This window comes from Octopus sinensis, linkage group LG11, assembly GCF_006345805.1.
Source record: "Octopus sinensis linkage group LG11, ASM634580v1, whole genome shotgun sequence".
NCBI lineage: Eukaryota > Metazoa > Mollusca > Cephalopoda > Octopoda > Octopodidae > Octopus > Octopus sinensis.
In genome coordinates this window covers 64,379,915-64,402,031 of record NC_043007.1, presented here as the reverse complement: position 1 = coordinate 64,402,031, position 22,117 = coordinate 64,379,915, and the positions used below count along the sequence as shown (strand labels likewise).

The window sequence follows — 22,117 nt, the reverse complement described above, 5'->3', positions numbered from 1 at the left end:
TCTATGGTGATGTTTAAACAAAATTTTAATATTTTTACTTTTTGCTCAATTTAAAATTTTAATATTTTTACTTTTTGCTCAATTTACCTGGATTTACCTGTAATTAAAGTCACTTTGAGACAAAAGTTATGCAATAGAATTGATTAAGAACCCTTTCTTTAATTATGTTCCAAATATCACATTAATATGTTGATAAGTAAAAAAGTTACAGTTATTTAATGAAACAAGCCTAGATTCATGATTATTTTAGAATTTAATTGAAACTCATGAGGGGTGTATTTTGGTCAGAAATATAGTAACGAAAGGGTTAAGAGGGTGAGAGCTTTCATTGAGGCAAGTTTGCAGATCTTGCTGTCCAGAGGAGAACTGACATGAAAAAGCCCTTGCAACCAATGATGATCCAAGCTGAATTATCAAATTGATGGATAAACAACAACCACCAGAACTTGTAACGTTTCTTCTTCTGATCCACTGTACCACTTTACAAAGGCATAAAATCCCAATGTTATTATAGTTTCTCTTATTACTAATACAAACAAACATGCACTATATTATACAATGATGTACATGATTCATTAGTAAAACCAGGGTGACTTCCTCATTAAAAAATTCAACACAGCAAAGACCAAAGTGCTAGTAATGTAAAGCACATCCTAGTACTAGCTGAGAATTTTCTTTTTTATATTTAAGTAGGAGCTCAGTACAAGCATCTGATTCACAAAAGATGCAACAGGATCTCTGGAAGATTAGCAAGGAACCAGAACTTTTAGATGTAATAGATTTATAGTAATTAGCATTAGAGATATTCTTAAAATGAATTCTACTCAATATCATTTCTTTCTTTCAAATACAAACACTTGCAACTATGCAAGAAAAAGAAAGACATTAAATAGAAATATACACTTAACCACAGATGTTAACACTAGTAGCAGAATACCATCACTGTCTCTATGCTTATAAAAAATACAGTTGCTTTAGTTAGTTCTTTGGAAATCTAGTTGCAGTTGTTAAGAGCTATGATAAAAAGCATTCTTGTTATGACCATCCATCCCATTTTCAGACTGAGTGTAGCTACGTCTACATTATCTTTCCTTTTGTTTTTGGGGTTTTTTAATATTTTTTTTAATTTGAAGATGATTAAATGTGATTTAGGTTAGATTTTTGCTGCTATTTACTACCACCTTGGTACATGTTGCTTTTCACATAACATGTCCATACCAGCATGGATATCTCTCAAGCTCACTTATACATACCTCTGACAGCCATTTTCTCAACTCACTTGAGTTCATCCTTGTAGATATAACAATGTAGATTCATCATATCATTTATTTCCAATAAAAAAGTAATTTTTCTGTGCTAGGCAAGGCACAAAACTTATATTACCTTGTAATACACTTTAATTAGATTGCACAAACTGGCAGGAATTATAATTAGTACACATCATAGGACCGTTGTTATAGGAACAAATATTACAGAAATTTGTCAAAAAATTACATCATTTGTATAAGGCAACAAACCATAATAATAATTGGTGTTTTTAGACATTTGTGAAAAATGCGTGTCAAATTATTCTGAAAATTTTACTTCTGGAACTGTATCGCGGAAGAGATTTTAACATGAGGCGCCGTGCGTTGTCTCATAAAGGGAGATAATTCTTCTCAATTTACAGGTAATTATCCCTATGAAGAATATTTATCAACATGGCAAATGAAACTGACGAAATCAAAACATTGCGATTGATAATAAACGAACAGAATGAAGAGATACAACGTTTAAAGGAGGAATTAGATAAAAAGGTATTGAAAATATAGACTTTCTATATGACTAATAAGATATTTTGATGTTGGACTTGAAGAGAGAGGAGAAACTGCGTGTTAACATGTGTATGTTAGCCATTCTAAAACAATTTGGCGGTGTTTTGGAAAGCTGTTCCTCGAAGTCATCATACTTCATGGAAAAGGATAATAGCATAGGAAGTGGGGTTGGTAAAACCTAAAAAAAAAAATTGGAACTTTTTGTACGTTTTAGGAAAAAATATTTTTTCTGAATAGTTATACGAAGCATGGGAATGCTAAAAATGAAAGAAATAAAAAAAAAACCCTGTTTTCCTTTTTCATGATGTATGGAACTTCGAAGGACAGCTATTTCGAAAACAACACTAACAATTCTATATTAAAATATCCTCATCACCCATTTGTTGTGCGTCACCTGGCTGTTACAAGCTGCACTTCTGCCAAAAGAACAATAAATAGCGGAGGACGAAATGTAATCAAAATATGAGAGGAACATCACAGTTACATTAGTTAAATACTTGGGAAAGGTCTGTCTTAGCACAACTTACTAAATTTCGTAACTACTCAAGTTACTGAATGATTTCCGACCAACCAACACGGGTGCTACTATGTGAAAGCTCGATCTACTAGAAATGCCAACTACATATCTCTTGATTCATGCTCTACCATCTTATAAAAAAAAGTCAAGGTCTCCGTGGATAAGGTTTTAGACTATATTTGATTGTGAGTAGAAGGCAGAATTGTCACTTTTTGAATGCCTTTTCATCATAGATCAGATCACTTGGGATTAATTGGGGTAAACAACTGGTGCATATCGATCACAGAGTATTACAAGGCATTGCATTTAGCTATTTCTGTGAAGTTTCTTGATCTTTTATCTTTTACTTGTTGCAGTCACTGGATTACGGCCATACAGGGACACTGCTTTCAAGGGGTTTAGAATATAATAATAATGAAATTATTGTATACAGTGCTCAGGTGCACCACAACTTGTCAGAAAGTGCGTATAAAGTATATGCAGTAATGTACAAATGTCTGGAAAGCGAACAATGTATGAGTCAGATACATGCTTGTGTGTGTATGGAGGGGAGAAAATCAGGTGTAGTGTTGGCGAATCTCAGAAAGCATGGAAGTTTTGAAGGATGCAGTGCTCCGACAACTAACAACTGATGCTGGCAGTTTGTTCCATGCTTCAGCAACTCTCAGCGTGAAAAAATGTTTCCTAAAGTCATGGGAGCTGTGCTGTTTTCTGACTTTGTAAATATGCCCACGGGTGTTAGACTGGTGGAGTTTGAAAAGGTGCTCAGAGTTATTGTTTGTAAGATGGTTAATAATTTTATGGGTGTCTGCCAAGTCAGCTGCCATACGTTGGAGTTTCAATGTGTCCATGCCCAGGGAAGTAAGGCGTTCAGAATATGGCAAATGCCGGATGGAGGGTATTCTTTTGGTTGCACGTCACTGAACGGCTTCCAGACAATTAATATCCTGGGCAAGATAGGGGTTCCCGACTGGTGATGCAAATTCCAGGTGAGGCCACACCATAACTATATAAAGCCTCAGATAGATAGCCAGAGAGCGGCTCACAAAGGACTTGGTGAGTGATGCCAAGACACCCTCAGCCTTTTTGGCAATTTTGCAATGTGTTTTGTCCAACGCAAATCACTGTCGACAATAACACCCAGGTCACGTTCACACGAAGACTTTTTGAGATTAGTGTTGTGGAGGGAGTAGGTAGACGCTGGGTTTCTTCTTCCAAAATGCATGTTGGTTCATTTGTCCACAGCCAGCTTGAGTTGCCAGTCCATGATCCTCTGCTGCATTGTGTCCAGGTCTGATTGCAATAGAGATCTATAGTGTATAGGATCTGACCTCTTTATTTCGAGGTACAGCTTGATGTCATCTGCATATTTCAGCACTGTGGCATTCTTTAAGTTGGCATCTATGTCATTAACATGATTGAAAAAAATTTCAAAAAAAGATAAAAATTAAAGATTTGGAGTGGGGTTGGAATTAAAAATTTTGAAAACATGGTTTTTTGCATATACAGAATCTCTGTCATTGAAAAAGTAGGAATCCAGTGAAAGGTAAAAAAAAAAGACCTTTTGGTGACCGAGTGTTAAACTTGATCCTGAAAGTTATGAGGGGGGAAAAAAATGGATGGTGTGAACTTTCCAACAGTTCTCTCCCCACCCCTTCAGAAAACATTTTCCCCACAAATTTCATTATAATCGTAATCTATGCTGTTTGAAAGATGTTACTGTAAAATTTAATTAAAAGATATCCATTTTTCTGAAAGTTGAGGGGAAAAAAACAGATCATGTGAATTTTCCGATAGTCCTCTCCCACCACTCTGGAAAAAATTTCCCTGAAATGTCTTTATAATCGTAATTTGTGCCATTTGAACAGTAATTCTATAAAATTTCATCACTATATATCCATTTTCCAGAAAGTTATGAGGGAAAAATCGAATTTTCTGAATTTTCTGAAAGTCCTATCCCCACTACCCCATGATCGTTTGTACAAATTTTTTTTCATATTCGTTTACCACACAGTTTTTAACACCTAGCAGGCTGGCTCCTTTTTGTTTTTGTTAACAGGTCTCCAACTTTATATTGCCCCTAATTTCTACATCTGTTATTACTAGATATATTACATTCTACAGCAAATAATGTTTCATGTGAACAAATTATTCATTCAGTTCTGGCTATTATTTGAGCTATATATGTGTGTAGGATTACTTAGATATTGGATATTGCAGGAATAACTTATTAGTGTGAGTGTGTGTGTGTGTCTGTATGTGTATATATATATATATATATGTATATATAGGGGTTGGACAAAATAATGGAAATAAAATTTCAAAAAAATTTATTTTAATATGGGATAGGACTGCCTTTGGCAGTAATTACAGCTTGAATTCTATGAGGTATGGACTCGTACAAAGTTTGAATTGTTTCCAAAGGAATTTTTGTCCATTCTTCAACTAAAACAGTCTCCAGTTCTTGTAGTGATGATGGTGGAGGATATCGACTCCGTCCTTGTTTTTCTAAAATGCACCATCAATAATATTGAGATCTGGGGACTGTGGTGGCCAGCTAAGATGTTCAACTTCACTAGAATGTTCTTTGTGGCATTCAGTAACAACTTTAGCTGTGTGAATTGGTGCATTATCATCCTGAAAGATTGTGTTTACCTCTGGAAATAGTTCTGCAACCATAGGATGAATTTGATCAGATAAAATGCTTAAATAGTCTTGACTATTAATTCTGCTATAAAGGGAAACCATTGGGCTGACAGATTTCCAAGATATAGCCCCCCACTCCCCGATCATTACACATCCTCCTCCATGTTTAACAGATGGAAGAAGGCAGTCTGGGTCAAATGCTTCTTTTGGCTGTCTCCACATGTATACTAGCTTTACTTTTGTGATGCTTTCTAACAATTCACATAAGAGTCCAACAGTCCCTATCTGAAAGTTTTGGTTTTCTTCTGAAGTTTTGTTTCGATGAGGAGGTTTTTCCCTCTTTCTCAAAGATTGTCATTACTTTCAAGACAATACTTCTTGATACTCCAAACATTTCGACTGTTTTCATTATGCTAACGCCTGCTATACAAGCACCAACAATTTGGCCTCTTTGAAAGACTGATAGATCTGTCATTTTAATGAATTTTAATTACCTTTTCTGATGATATCTGAAAAGAAACAGTAATTTTAGCAAAACATACTAAGCAACACTAATAATAAATCAAAAAACGAAAATAAACAAGCTTTTGACAGTTTTATAGATATTTCAAAATTATGATTCTATGCTGCTAGGTATTTCCATTATTTTGTCCAACCCCTGTATATATATATATATATATATATATATTTGTCTCTTTAACATAATCATCAAACAGATTCAGTGTGTCCTCTGAACTACAGATGCAGTTCATATATATTAACCCTTTTGACACCGTCCCAAGTTATATGATTTATGGAGCATAGAAGCAGTGGTATACTGGTGGCACTTTGAACCAGAGACACTACTTGATATCAGGTGGAGTTATCATCATTTTAAGTATTGCACATTGGATCCCTATATCAGGGAGAATGAAAGGGGAATGTTCTGGATTTTGTACAGCTGGGTAAAGGATTTTACATTGTATGTATACCCACAAGGTATATATTAAAAATATAAATTAATAGTTTTCTTTTTTTTTTACTTTTATATTTTAGGAATCACCAGCATTTCACTCACTGACTGAATTAGAACAACTTACAACTGTGCCACTGATGACAAATAAAGAGACTTCTCTTAGTAATGAGGCTATTTCCCGATACAGCAGACAACTTATTCTTCCTGAAATTGGAGTGAAAGGTATTAGGAGCATTCAGTTATTATTTTAAGGGTTTCAGTTTTGGACTGTGGCCATGCTGAGTCACCAGCTACAAAGTTTTAGTTGATAAACCCTGTATTTTGTATGGAAGGGACATAACGCTTCCTAAATGTTACAAAATATTTTTTGCTGTTATTTGATGATCTGATTTATCAACCATTATGTATATAGACATGTGTAAACAGGGTGAATAAATGCACTCACACACACGCACACATTCACAGTTATAGGGACCGGGAAAACGCTCATCCCCTTACCTCTCGTCAAGGAATAAGACACGTTACTGCTGAGCTCAGTCTAAGTTGGACTGAAGTTCAGAGATATGTAGAAGAAGGTTTGTTGAATAGATTGTTAGTGTTTCTCATCTGATTCTATTGTTCATGGGTTGCTGTTAAATACTACTTTGCTCTCTATAACTCATCTAGTGGTTGCAGGTTTCTTGAATTCCTGTGCTTATCTGGATGCATCACAAAACTGAAAAGAGGATACAGGGTTATGCACAAGCTCATAGAACAGCTTATCAAGATATTACTCACTGGTTTCAGTTTTTGTCATATTTACCATCTATTAGGAACTTTTCCCAACTGTATTCTCTGGTAAACATTGACTCTGTATAAAGGAAAGTGTAGTTAAAAACATTTAATTAGAAGTTATTATTATCTTCAGTCAGTAACCAAGTTTTTGTAGCAGAATGTATTCTGTTTAACAGTATTTAAGGGCCAGGTGATGATGTTAAGCCAGAAAGCATTTTAGACATACCACCCAAAAATGATTTTCAAGATGGTAATGGAATTTTATCTGAGTACTGGCACTAAAAATGTTCTTTTGCTAGACCCAGAGCCCCCTCTACTTTAGACTGAGAATAAAGAAAAAGAAAACAAGAGACAAGGAATAGAAAAAAATTAATGATAATTTTAAAGAAAAAAAGTGAAACTGAGAAGAGGCTTTACAGCATATCTGGGGTGCAGAACTTGAGGTCCTTCAAATGATCTTTCATCTTCATCCTATAAATCTGCCTCAGTAGATTTACAACCAGTGATTTTTCACAATCAATAACTTGAGTGGGTGAAGCATTTACTTTTCAGTCAGCCTTATAGAAATGACATGTGGTGTCTTATTTACAGATACAGTTCAGTCGGCTTCATTCTGATTACCATTCTCTGGGATTTACTACATTAATACTTTTACTGATGTAACCTGAAAATATGCACACTGTGTAATGTATCCATTACTGAGAATGTCTCTTTTATTCACTCTATGGTTTTATTTTATTGTATTCTTTTCTTCCAGGACAGAAGAAATTATCTAAGACCAGCACCTTGATTGTTGGTGCTGGAGGACTGGGTTGTCCTGCAGCAATCTATCTTGCAGCAGCTGGTATTGGTATGTCAATTTATATATTATTTATTGTTATTATTTTTTTCATTTTCTAATACTGTCTACTTCATTAATTTCACTGGTGTTTGATTGTTTTCAAGCACGTGCACACATATATAAATATATATTTTATGCATAACAAGGTATGAATCAGTGGGGCTGAAATATATTTGAATGTTAGTTGTTAATTGAAATTATAAGAATATATACATACATTCCTTCAATGGGCTTTTGATGGGCAGTAAAAAGGAAGAGGATGTCTCCTGACAGACTGTTTTCAAGTTTTCTAACCACTCCTCAGAGGAAACATACACAATCTTCATTCCAAATTGATAGCTACTGTATGACATAATCACTTACCTTTTGCCTAAGAGCAAAATGTAAAATAATCATAAATTGAGCTATTACGTTTACTGAATTTTTATATTTGCTTTTGAGAGTCTATATCTGTTCATAACTACATGAGTAACTGAAACGATCAAAGAAAGCATAGTGCATGCATCTAGGTCATAATCACTTGCATTTGACGACTATTTTTTTTATGCATACATATAGGCACAGGAGTGGCTGTGTGGTAAGAAGGTTGCTTCCCAACCACATGGTTCCAGGTTCAGTCCCACTGCATGGCACCTTGGGCAAGTGTCTTCTACTAAAGCTTCGAGCCGACCGAAGCCTTGTGAGTGGATTTGGTAGACGGAAACTGAGAGAAGCCTGTCATATATTTATGTATGCATGCATGCAACTTACACTTGCATGGCTTAAGCTTTGAGACAAGCATATGACTACTGGCAGGATCAACTAGGTATCGTCGCGCTTTCTCACCCACCACCACCTCCACCATTGCTTGACAACTGATGTTGGTGTGTTTATGTCTCCATAATTTAGTAGTTCGGAAAAAAAGGCTGATAGAATAAGTACTAGGCTTACAAAGAATAAGTCCTGGGGTCGATTCGTTTAACTAAAGGTGGTGCTCCAGCATGGCTGCAGGCAAATGACTGAAACAAAATATGTGCATGTTTTAACTTTCAAGAGTATGCAAGGAGGAGAAAAAGAGAGTATTCAATATCAGAAGTAATGTGTCCAAATAAAATTATTTAAGCTGTATACATTTTATGTTGATTGTATTTTTCAGAAAGGTATTAATTTGTTTTATTTTTTGTTCCAGGTAGGCTTGGTGTTGTAGATTATGATGATGTTGAACTCAATAATTTACACAGACAAATTCTTCATACAGAGAAAAGAGTTGGTACCTCCAAAACTGCATCCTTAGCAACTTCTTGTGCTCAGTAAGATTTCCTTTTATTGCTTGCTCACTGTTAATTTCTCCATGTTAGCATTACAAAAAGACACTTTTTCCTTTTTCAGCAAATTTGAACATGTTAATATGTTAATATCACTATAAAGTTAATGTCTCCAATTCCTGACCAAATACTCATGGATTTAAATCTGCTAGAGCTATTATATCTTTTCGCTTTCCACTGTCTTGCTGAAAAAAAGTTGCCACCTATTAGATATAAAGTTCTAAACAGTAATTAGTGAATAAATAATAAATTCAACTGGAAACATTTCAATCCAGCGGTTTTACTTACAAATAATATGCAAAATCAATAAACAAGCAAACAAAAAATACATTATTTACATTTGACGGATTTTTGTCCTCATCTTGTTTGTTGTTAACAAAACGCTTTGGCTGATATACCCACCAACCTTCATCAGGTACCTTGGGGAAATTTTGAACCTGGGTTCTCATTCCTAAGGTATTTTTTGATATTATTACTATCATTATTCAGGTCACTGCCTGGAATCGAACTTGGAATCTTGGGGCGAGTAGCCCACGCTCTTAACTACTACGCCATATGCCCATGGGCAATTATGGAGTGGATTTTAGGGCTTATAAATCTAATATTTTCCTATCCTTCCTTAATACTGGTTCCCATATGTTATTCAGATCTGTACTCGGTCTGCTTAGGAGGTTGTTGTGTCCTAGCATATGTGCTGCTTCTTTTAATTTTCATATTTTCCAGTGGTGTTCTCTGTCTATTATTTTAACTTCATCCCACTGGAGGAGTTGGTCTCCATTTTTCCATACATGATCAGCTATACTCAATTTATCACAGATTTGCTATGTTCCTCTACCCTTATTTTGAGGGGCCGGCATGTTTTGCCTTTGTATAACATACCACAGCTGCATGGGATGGACTACACGCAGTTTTTGGTCATATTCTCTTCTATTGGTGGTTTTACTCAAAGGAGATATTTGCAAAGTGTTGTATTACTCTTGAATACTGTCCTGATGTAATCATCAGGGGCCACATATCTTTTGTATCTTTTCAGAGAGGCTTTTCACATAAGGTAAACAGACTGTGGACAGTTTATCGGTTTCATCCTCTCTCTTCTTCATAATTGGAGTGGATAGTATGTTTTTGGGGTAGCTGCTGCTTATCAGATTGTTACTGAGCTTGATCATTTCTTCGTAGTGTGTATCACGATCGCTACTTATATTCTTTGCACGATGTTTTAGGCACTGAGCAATCCCTCTCTTTACACCGTATGGATGGTGGGAATTAAAATTGAGGTATCGTCCAGTGAAGGTCATCTTGTGGTGTACGGATGTCCTGAATCCATACTTGCTAGCTGATTGTCTTTTTCCTTTTCCATTGTGAACTGTATGGATGACTTTATTGAATTCACATGATCTAACAGCACTTGGACATCTTCTTGGTGGGGCCAGAGATTTATAAGACTGTATACTGTGTTTTGTTTTGATTTGAATTTTTCACAAATTTTTCTCCTTTGTTAGACTAAACTCCAGTGTACAGTATATACCATACCATTTACAGTTGTCCAGCAGCAATGCCATTGAGATAATTCAACAGTATCCTTTAACTGCTTCTATACTTTGGTGGATCATTTGACTGAATAATTATAACCTAATCAATTGTCTGACAATGGTTAAATTTGTGTTAGAATTTAAGAAAAAAAATGTTAACTACAATGAATTATGCAGTGTGAGAGAAAAGAAAACAGTATTTGACCATGACTAGTGTTATTTTCATTATCTTGGCAGTTACAAAAAACAACTCTGCATGTGTTTCAGTCTTATTATGACCTCATCAGAGAGACATAAAACTGATATTTCTGTTATTTATTCAAATGTGGAACATTTAGCATCAATCTTTTCTCTACCAAAATATACTGAGGGATCTTTAACTGGTTCCATTAACTTTTCTTTGGGAAACGGATCTTAAATATGTATCAGTGTATAATTATGTGTATTAAATCTACTATATTACTACTATGTGTGTAAACTCTATTATATTACTGCTCTGTATATTGATCTTACAATATTGCTATGTATGCTGAGGCTACTATATCACTACTACATTTCTAGTGTCCCAACTATAATTACTGCTATGTGTACTGAGCCTCCTACATTACTACTATGTATTGACCCTACTATATTAATGTTGTATGTATAATCTTTTTATATTATTGCAATGTATTGATCCTCCTATGCTATTTTTCTAACATAACTGATATTTTACTATTCCTTTAATTAGATTAAAGGCAAAGTTTACTTTTATGGAACTCTAAAATTGAAACCTTGATGAATATATGTAATCCATCTCTCTATCATCTATGCCAATGGAGACTGGATGGGAATTAGAATATTAAAATCATTTTTTAAAAAGTGTTTTTCTCATTAACATCCAGTTTCCTACCATAGAATGGCTAAGATAGTTTTGAAAATGTAAAATTTACCTAGGGATTGTTGATTTGAAGTGCGTGTGTGCATGCATGCGCATGCGTGCATGCATGCTTGTGTGTAGTGAATGTGATAGAAGCAATGGTGACTGATGGTGGTGAAAATAAAAGCTTTTGCGATTTAGTTTTCAAACAGACAGATAGACAATAAGACTGACTGACAAACATGCTAGCAGAAATTCACACATATATACGTGTGTGTGTGTTTGAAATCAAAGCTAGGCAAATTTAGGCAAGTAGAATCACACACTTTGCTTCCAGGTACAACAAGTGAATGAATGTGTGAAAGGTAGTTGTTTGACTTGCTAAAACAAATAACACACTCTTAAAGAAGGGATGACACTTGGCATAATGTACACTTGAATATACTTGTGTGAAAATAGAAAGAATAGTCACAGTTTAAAATACTTTGTCCATAGATCTACTGGCCAGAACTAAATAACAATATATTGTTTTAATAGTTTAACATGTATTTTAGTATTTAATCAACATGGATTGAATGACTCTGCCACCTCTGACATATCTATTCCATATGTACCAAAAGTTACATTGTGTATCCAAAAGTGAAATGAAATTGATGTTTATTTTACAGCCTTAGGTGATGTACTTTTACTAAGGTATCCATGTCAAGGTTTGACCTTCTGATCATCACTTCAGCAGCTTAACATGTTTTAGCTTAGTTGTCATGGGAGGACTTCTAACCTCTTCCCTTTCACACTAGTTATCACCATGGTGTGGCATTTAAGGTATTCAATTAAATCCTTAGCTGGAACTATTTTCTTTGTTTTTTTTTTAAGCCCTTGCATTAGTATTCCAACGTTCACATTTGTAAAAGACCTCAGGTTTCACATTTATTATTATTAGTATTAAGATGGAAGGCAGTGAGTTGGCTGAATTATTAGTGTGTCAGACAAAATACTTAGCAGCATTTCTCCTGATTTTTTTAATGTTCCGAGTTCAAACACTACGAAAGGCCTCTTTGTCTCTCATCCTTTATGTAAAAATACTAATCAGGTACTTGGGTAGATATAATCAACTATCATTCCTCCCACTAAAAACTGCTGGCCTTATGCTATAATTTGAAAATATCAGTATTAAAATGTAATATTTAGTAGTACATTACACCTACCTTTAATCTGACCTCAATACCTCAACTATACATGTTAAAACATCAAAAGGATTGGAATGAGTTCTTCAGTACTCTGGTGTTAATCAAATAAATATCAGTAATATATTGGAATCAATTTGAATTACTATATCTCCTTTTCTTGTGTTGATGTAAAGAATAGTTTTGGCTTCACAACTATGGTTTTGGATTTAATCTCACTACTCTACACTTTGAAGTGTTTAAATATCTTCTTCCATAGCTGTAAGTCAACTAAAATCTTGTGAGTGTAATTCGTTTGGTAGAAATTTTATGGATGTCTGACAGGGGGACTGTACCAGTTCTTAGATAGACAGTAGTTTTAACACATTGCCTTGATTAATACTAGCACCTGGTTATTGGATACTTTTAACAGAATCAGTTCTGTTGTCAGCATTCAGCATTCTCTGGACTGAGAATAACTTCTCTGCTTACAATCCCAAAGGACCTGGAAAAGATCATGGGTATAGTCTTTGTAACTAACCTATGAAAAAAATATGACTAAAGTTTTCTATTCATATCATAAATTGTTATTCACATTGCTCTGTTAAACCATCCTATTATTCTGCTCTCCTTAACTTATCTGTGTTATGACATTGTGATAGATGCCTCTGACAATGTTGCCACACGATACCTTGTTAATGATGCATGTGTCATCTCTGGCAAGCCTCTGGTTTCTGGTAGTGCTCTACGATTTGAAGGACAGGTGAGTTTGTTCTTCAATCTATTTGAAGACACTTGTTTTATTTGCTTTAGGGATTTTTTTTTATTTGAGAAATTTGTATAAAATTTAAATTTGAAAAATGTGTCATGGCAACTTTGAAAAGGGGAAAATTTATCAAGAACACTAATAACATTAAATAATATACAGATAAAAAAATTAGAGCAAATGCAGGAATATTTAGGATTCAATGTACTAAACAAGGTACAACAGAAACACATGAAAGATTAGGAAGGAATATTATAGACATATTAATAATTACTGCAGAGTTAAATGCAAATAAAAGATTATAGGCATCAATACTCTAAATGACTTACTAATAAGTTGTAGTTATAACATTCTCAACTGAATGTTAACCCCTTGACGCCAATATTACCCGAAGCATGCAAGACACTGGGTTTTTTTTATCTAACGAGGCCACACAAAAACACAAGTGCCAACGAGCTCGCGTCTACTTATGTTCACCGTTACAATAACATAGCATCGTACATTTATGTCTCCCGGTTTATGAAAACGAACTATATGAAGCTATTTATCATAATATGATATGCATGAGTTATTCTGCTCAAGTTAAAAAAATAACTTGTGTGTGGTACAACTCAAAACACGGTATTATGCACGTAAAGTATCCACATGTCATTGGTCTACTGCTAGTCTCATGACTTGAACCTAAAATAGCTAAGATAATGCACGGGGCTGAGAGCGCATGCACCTAAAGAGATAAAGTACACAATAGCAAACATAAACATACATCAGCCGCTAAAAAGTTTGTGATAGATGTAGGGCATCTCTACATCATATATTTACGTTAACCGTGGGTAGGCAAGCAAAAGTGTGATCGCATATTTGCATCAACCATTGTCAAGGGGTTAAATGAACTGGACAGAAAAACTAGAAAAAAAAATGACTGCATTTAGAATACACCACCCAAAATCTGACTCATGTATTTATTACAAATACAGGTAGGTAGGGGCCTTACACATTTATTAGGTTGTCAAGTATGAAATTTGTAGTAAGGTATATGGTAATCTTTGACAGCTGCTCATTTTGCGCCTTTATTATATTTTGACAATCTTTATTTTTTGTTACAAAGCTGATACATCTATTTCTTTATTCTAACTTATTCTGCAATTTATAAAGTATTCATAAATTGTTTTTTGCTATTTTTGTTAAAAGATGGATAAGTCGGAAATTTGTACAGATTTGAAATTTGAGTTCTTTCTTGGATATACAGTATCACAGACAACTCGGAATATTAATGGAGTATTTCATTCTAATGTTATTACACAGTAGACAGTATCAAATTGGTTTGCAAAATTTCGTTCTGGTAACTTTGACCTCACAAATGAGCAACGCGGCCGACCAGAAGCAAAGGTGGATAATGATGAACTGAAAGCCACTGTCAAGTCTGCCCATGAATTAGCGTTGTTGTTCGGTGTTTGCAAGTAAACAATATTGACTCACCTAGTTCAAATCAGTGAAATGAAAAAGTTGAGCAAGTGGGTTCCACATGAACTCCAGGAAAATCTGAAACGGCAAAGTTTGGAAGCCTGCATTATGCTACTTTCTTGTCACAAAAATGAATTATTTTGTAATCAAATTGTAACGTGATGAAAAATGGATCCAATGCAACAACTGTAAACATTCAGCACAATGGTTAGACAAAGACGAGCCACCAAAACACAGTATAAAAAGCGAAATTCATCAAAAAGAAGCTAATGGTGTGTGTTTGGTGGTCTGATGTAGGTGTGATCCATTCTGATTTCATTAAACCTGGCTCATCAATCACAGCCGAAGTATACTGCAGCCAACTGGACCAAATGATGCAGAAACTTACGAAAGAAACGGCCTAGATTAGTCAATAGATCCACTCCTATTTTATCGCAAGACAATGCCAAACCACACATCGCAAAAATGACTTTTGCGAAACTTCAGGAGTTGGAGTTGGAAGTTCTCCATCATCCACCATACACACCTGATCTTGCCCCCACTGACTACCACTTCTTCCAGAATTTGGATAACTTTTTGAAAGAAAAAAAATTTAATTCCAACAATGCTGTAAAACAAGCCTTCCAAGATTTTATTGATTCAAGATTGCCAGGCTTTTACAGTTCCAGGCAGGATAAGCTATCGCTGAAATGGCAAAAGTGTATTGACGATATGGGTACATACTTTGATGAATAAAACTATTCCTTGTATTTATAAAACATTAGCAAACTTTTTTTTCTTTTCTACAAATTTCATACTTGATGACCTAATAAAAAGAAACTTGAGTGCAACAATGTCAGTGTTAATGGCATGAAAACTCTACATTTATAATCGTGCCAGTGGAAGTTATAACGCAGGTTGTGATAATGGGCATGTAGTAGTGAGAGGAATTAACATTACTGTTGATGATTATGGTTATAATAGGATCACATATTTAAAAGATAAAAATACAAAGCAGAATATTTTTTTTTATCTTCATTAAATGTAAATGAGCATGTTTCTCCTCTTTTATTAAATCTATTTTATTTATATTAAAGATTTAAAAAATCCCTTCTTTACATAAAACTTCAAAAGACTCCGCCGGTTACGACAACGAGGGTCCCAGCTGATACGATCAACGGAACAGCTTGCTCGTGAAATTAACGTGCAAATGGCTGAGCATTCCACAGACATGTGTACCCTTAACGTAGTTCTCGGGGATAATCAGCATGACACAGAGAGTGACAAGGCTGACCCTTTGAAATACAAGTACAACTCATTTTTGCCAGCTGAGTGGACTGGAGCAACGTGAAATAAAGTGTCTTGCTCAAGGACACAACGCGTCGCCGGGAATCGAACTCACAACTTTACGATCATGAGCCGAATGCCCTAACCACTAAACCACGCGCCCTCACTACATAAAACTTACTAATTGATAATCTACTAAGTTAACTTTAAAATTAAAGATTAACAAATAAACCAAACAAATCAAAGCCTGATTGGCATTCATAGTTTTATTTTGTTTTACAGCTGACTGTTTACAACTATGATGGAGGTCCCTGTTACCGCTGTCTCTTCCCTCAGCCTCCTTTACCAGAAACAGTAACTAACTGCTCAGATGGAGGGGTTTTGGGCGTGAGTAAGTATTTATATTTAATTTATATTATTATTTGGCAGAATTGTTAGAATATCAGACAAAAAGCTTTGCAGTATTTTTTATCACTCTTTACATTCTGAATTCAAACCTCACCATGGTCAACTTTGGGTTTCCTCATTTTGGGAGCCAATAAAATAAGTACCAGTTAAGTACTGGGTTGATGGTATTGCTGGCCTTGTGCCTAAATAAAAAAAAGCATTATTATTATTGTTGTTAAGGTGGCAAGCTGGTAGAATCATTAGCATGCCAGACAAAGTGCTTAGTGGCATTTTGTCCATCTTTACTTTCTGAGTTCAAATTTCACTGAGGTCAATTTTTCCTTTCATCCTCTTGAGGTAAATAAGTACAGGTAAAGCACAGGTCTATGTAATTGATTTTCTACTCCTGACAAAACTGCTGTCCTTGTGCCAAAATTTGAAAGAATTATTATTGTTAATATTGGTGGGTTGGCAGAATCATCAGGTCATCAAGCAAATGTCTTTCAGTATTTGTTCTGGCTCTTCATATTTTGGGTTCAAATCCCACTGAAGTCAACTTTCCTTTCATCTTTTCAGAGTGGATAAAATAATAAAGTACCAGTCAAATTCATAGATTGATTTGACTAACCTCTTCCCCTAAAATTACTGGTCCTGTGTCTAAATTAGAAACAATTATGAAAGCAGTAGATTGACATAATCGTTAGAGCATCAAACAAAATCCCTTGTAGTTTTTCTTCCAGCTCTTTACATTTTGATTTCAAATTCTGCCAACATTTACTCTGCCTTCCTTCTGAGTTTGATAAAATAAAGTACCAGTCAAATCCCAGGGATGATGGTATTGAGTAAATCTCTCTACTCAAAATTGTTGGCTTTGTGCACAGACTGTAAATAGGCAGAATCATTAGAGTGACAGACAAAATGCTTTTTATCTCTCCAATGATGGTAACTACTAAACCACTCCTTTTGAAATTGTTGTAACGATACGAAACTAAATGTATTTAGTTTCACATTGTTAAATACCCTGTCACAGATAAAAGGCAGGCAGCTCAGTGGCTAGGGGGAACAGCAGTCAAATAGACAACCAGCCTCTCTGCATTGCGTTATTGGAGTTCTTGTATGTCACAATCTGATGATAGCAATGGAATCTATTCAAGTAATTTCAGTGCCGCATAGACTGTCTTCTGGAGAACATACCCAAACTATTATTGCCATCACCACCAGTGTTGTTACTACTGCTCATTCCGTTGTTATTGTTTGTAGCTATAGAAGGAGTGTTGTTGTTACTGCTGCTACTGTTGTTTGCTGACGAGCTGTGGTTTACACTTGTACAGTTACTGCTGCTGCTATTACTGTCACCAGTATTACTGGTATTTTGGCTATTACTACTTCTGACATTGCCAGTGGTCTCTTTATCAGGAGACATGACCACAGCTGGATCTGAGATAATGGCAGTTGATAAACGTTTGGATGGTGTTTCTGATGCGGGCCTTGTAGGTTGCTCACAGCAAATTGTTCTTGTAACATTGGTTGACAAACTCAAATCTACCATCAGCAGTTGTCCTTTCTTCCCAGCCATCAGGAAGTTCATTGGGGTCATTTAGTATAACTGGCTGAATAGAAGGTGTGATAATGGTAGCAGGGGCTGAACTATCTTTGTCTCTGGATATAAGGCTTATGATAATCTGCATTTCTTTTCTGTAATTCCAGCTGTTGAAAGCTAGTATCTTTCAACTGTTGGAAGTGATTTGTACACATCCGAAGAAGCCAGTGCCGTGTTTCTTTTGGATCTTTTTATGGTTCCAAATACTTATGGTAACAGAATCTTTTTGGCCGATATATAAGTCATAGTGTTGGTTCCACTTAGGATCAAGAGTATTTTTACAAAGTTCTGTTGAGTGGCACTGCTCTGAACCATTAACATTTATTTTGGCACAAGAATCTGGTAACCTAAAGAAATATCTTTTAGCTAGGTTCTTAGAACAGAGAACTGTAAATCTGACTTTCATAGAGCAACTGTGTCCATTACTAGCTATCATATAGTATTGCACCTGATGGGGATCACAGAAAAACCCCTTCTTCAAGCACCATGCTGACTACAAAAGATGCTCCAAAAAATTCAGGGATATGGTTTCAAAATCAAATACTGCCCAATTCATACCATGACATTGGCCGACACCCTCTCTTACCTCTCAAACCATGAAGACAATGAAGACATTGACCTGGATTTGAAAGTGGATGGGATTGAATTGACTGCAAGAGAAATCCACCAATCTGAATTTGACCTTGTCAATTTTTCCATCAACAAACGTTACCAACTGCATGAGTTCACCAGCAGAGATTCTACTTTGGCTACACTGATGGAAACAATCACCTATGGGTGACCGGACAGCATCAAACAACTCTTAGATGACATAAACATACTGGTCTTTTTGAGATGAATTGGTTGTAGAAGATGGAATCAGCTTCGAAGGGACACAAGTGTTGATACAACATGACATTCTAGTACAGCTTGTGAAGATGTCTATTGGACAAACATCAACAAAGACATTGAAGAAATGCAGATCCTGTCAAATATGCCAAGAATTTGCAACTGCCAACAACAAAGAACCACTGATGTCATTCCCAGTGCACCATGAAAAAAACTAGGAACAGATCTATTTGAAATCAACAGCAAAACTTATCTGCTCATTTGTGACTACTTCATATTTCCAATTGTATCTCACCTCAGCGAAACCACAAGCAAAGCAGTCACAGAGGAATTCAAAAAGACTATGTCTCTCTTCAGCAGACCTGATGAAATTTTCAGTGACATTGGTCCTCAATATACCGGAAAACCATTTCAACAATTCACAGAAATGGAGAATTCAACACACTACATCATCACCAATCAAATGGATTCATAGAGAGAAGGTACAGATAATTAAAAAGACAATCCAAAAATGTGAACAAAGCAAAGCAAACATAAACAATGCATTGTTGAATCTAAGAGCCACACCATTTAACTCAAAGATGCCGTCACCTGCTGAGATCCTATTGGGCAACACTTGTGCCATTACACTGGAGCTATTGTCATGAAACTCAAAGACAGAGAAGACTTCTTGAAGAAAAGAAAATACAAATGAAAACTGCATATGACCAGCATGCAAAGATGGAATTACCTCCATTGCACAAAGGACAAGCTATATGAATCCTTGACAAAAACAACAAATGTTGGATACCTGGAGAAAAGCAAGACAATGTAAAGAACCAAAGTCTTACATTGTGAAAACAATGCATGGAGATTTGCAGAGAAGAGAAACAGAAGAGAACTGAGAGATACTAGCATAGACATAGACAGACAGTATGAACAGACCAGTCAGATGGAAACACCTGCCAGATCACCCTACAATATAGAGACAGACAACCATCCAGCAGACCCTACAAACTCTATGGAACATGTTACTCAACTTGACTCAAGGAAAGAAATTACACATGCTCCTCCTGATAACAACACAGAAACACAAAATAATGGCTAGATGCATGAGAAGTGCTCAATGCCAACCCCCAGAAGAATCACAAGATTAGGCAGAACATTGAAAACACCGGAGCACTACAAAAACCATAAAACTGTTCATGTTATTTGAAGTGCATGTTGCGTATTGCTCTTGCAACAAAACAGTTTTTTTTTTCTTTCTTTGAGGGAGAAGAAACCCTATTTTCATTTGTCAGTTTTATTTGTCTGTGAATTGCTTAAAGGAAAGGTGGACATTGTAATGATACGAAACTAAATGTACTTAGTTTCACATTGTTAAATACACTGTCGCTGATAAAAGGTGGTCAGCTCAGTGGCTAGGGGAACAGCAGTCGAATAGACAACCAACCACTCTGCATTGCGTTATTGGACTACTTGTATGGCACAATAGAAATTGCTGGCCTTCTGCCTAAATTAGAAACCATTATTATTGTTATTGATTGGCTGGTTTAATGTTGAGTGAAGTATTGTAAGGGTTGCTAGAACTATCCATTTCATTTATATCTCATCTGCCAGAATAGGAGGGAAAAAAACGAACATTAATGACAGTAGTCATTAATGATAATGATAATTACTGATATGATGATGATAATGTTATCTTTTTTCAGTTCCTGGAATTATTGGATGTTTACAGGCCTTAGAAGTCATTAAAATTGCTTGTGGTTTACAGTGTATCCTTCAAATGACAGCTGATAATTGTATTTTGTCTGATCTATATCAGTATTTTTTTTACTTTAGGAGCTATTGACAGTTTGGTAAAGTCTAGAATATGCAAATATTGATACATTTGTTTTATGTCCATTTTTCCATAGTTGCTTGGGTTGATGAATATGTTATCTGAGGCATTGTTTTACAGCCAGATGCCCTTCCTGATATGAATCTTTATCTGTTTTTTGAATAAAACATCTCTTATTCCACATGGTTTCAAAGGCTCGATGTGATTGGATAATTTGTTGACAAGAGAAATTGACATCATACCTGCTGCATTGTACAAGCAATCACAAGTGTAAAACACACATGCATATGTGTAAATATACAATGGTCATCTTTCAGTTTCTACCTACTGAATCTATTCATACAAAATATTAGATTTATAAGCCCTAAATTCACTCCATATGGCGTAGTGGTTAAGAGCATGGGCTACTAAACCCAAGATTCTAAGTTCAATTCCAAGCAGTGACGTGAACAATAAGAATAGTAATAATATCAAAAAATATCTTAGAAATGAGAACCCAGGTTCAAAATTTCCCCAAGACACCTGATGAAAGCTGGAGGGTATATCAGCCGAAACGTTGTGTTAACAACAAATAAAATGAGGACAAATATCCATCGAATGTAAATAATGAAGGTGAAGTATGTTTTTTTTCTGTACAGTTGCTGTGCTGAAAGAATGTGTGTGGAAAACTAGAATGCAAGGACTCGTGACAGGATCCTTCATCTCTGGCTCTGGTTTTCTATTAGGTTGTCTCTTTTGGAATTTTTAATTTTGGTTTTAAATGATGTATATATCATTTTATATATCATTTTATGATATATATATCACTTTATATATCATTTTAAAGCCCATTTTTCGCTCTATCTAATCCTGTTACTCTTTTTCTTTTTGAATAATTAGGTCATTTTTTTTCCAGGCAAAGGGAGAAAAAAAAAGACTATATAATATAAAATTCATCTTTTCATTAAAATTTTCAAATAAGGTTCATTTGAACTCACATTAACTTCATTTGTATGTGTTGTCCTGTGCTGTATTATCTATATGTGACATTATTGTCTAAATAAAAAAATTCAGCTAGCAAGCCATTCTACTCCAGACTGATGATGAGCAATGACTCTGAAACTAGTCTCTGGATGCTGGCTTTGCTGGGTGGAGGTGCTTATCTCCACTTTGAAAACATAAGGACACAGGAAATGTGTCAAGTCCAACAGGAAATGGTGTTTCCTTGGGCTAAATAACAGTGGAATTCTTCCCTTTCATGGGACTGTCACATTAAGTTGACAACATACTATCACTTTAGTCTTTCCTTCTATTCCTTACTAAATGTCTTTCCCTCTTCTTCATTGTTAAAAGTAAAGAAGCTAGAAAAGATCAATTGTATTTCAGTATAATTGTCATTGTAAATGACTGAGGCTTTCCTTTCTCTGTCTCTATCGCCTCATTCCTTTTCTCTACAGTTAATAGAGTGCAGATATGTGGCTAAGTGGTTAGGGATATTGAGCCCATGATCGTAAAGTCATGAGTATAATTCCCTGTGGCGCACCGTGTTTTTGAGCAAATTACTCTACTTCACCTTGCTGCAGTCTACTCAGCTGGCAAAACCAAGGGG

General features: G+C 35.3%; 1 protein-coding gene across 1 annotated transcript in view; it reads left to right on the top strand.

Moving 5' to 3' along the window:
- Positions 1–1,643: 1,643 nt before the first annotated feature.
- Positions 1,644–22,117, top strand: part of LOC115217123 (adenylyltransferase and sulfurtransferase MOCS3) — a 37,982-nt gene continuing 17,508 nt past the window's right edge. The window contains exons 1-8 of the mRNA XM_029786727.2: positions 1,644–1,796; positions 6,013–6,154; positions 7,464–7,556; positions 8,716–8,836; positions 10,351–10,425; positions 13,048–13,165; positions 16,178–16,286; positions 20,402–20,464. Coding sequence (XP_029642587.1) covers positions 1,701–1,796; positions 6,013–6,154; positions 7,464–7,556; positions 8,716–8,836; positions 10,351–10,425; positions 13,048–13,165; positions 16,178–16,286; positions 20,402–20,464 — 817 coding nt within the window. The 5' untranslated portion in view covers positions 1,644–1,700. The remainder of the gene's footprint in view (positions 1,797–6,012; positions 6,155–7,463; positions 7,557–8,715; positions 8,837–10,350; positions 10,426–13,047; positions 13,166–16,177; positions 16,287–20,401; positions 20,465–22,117) is intronic.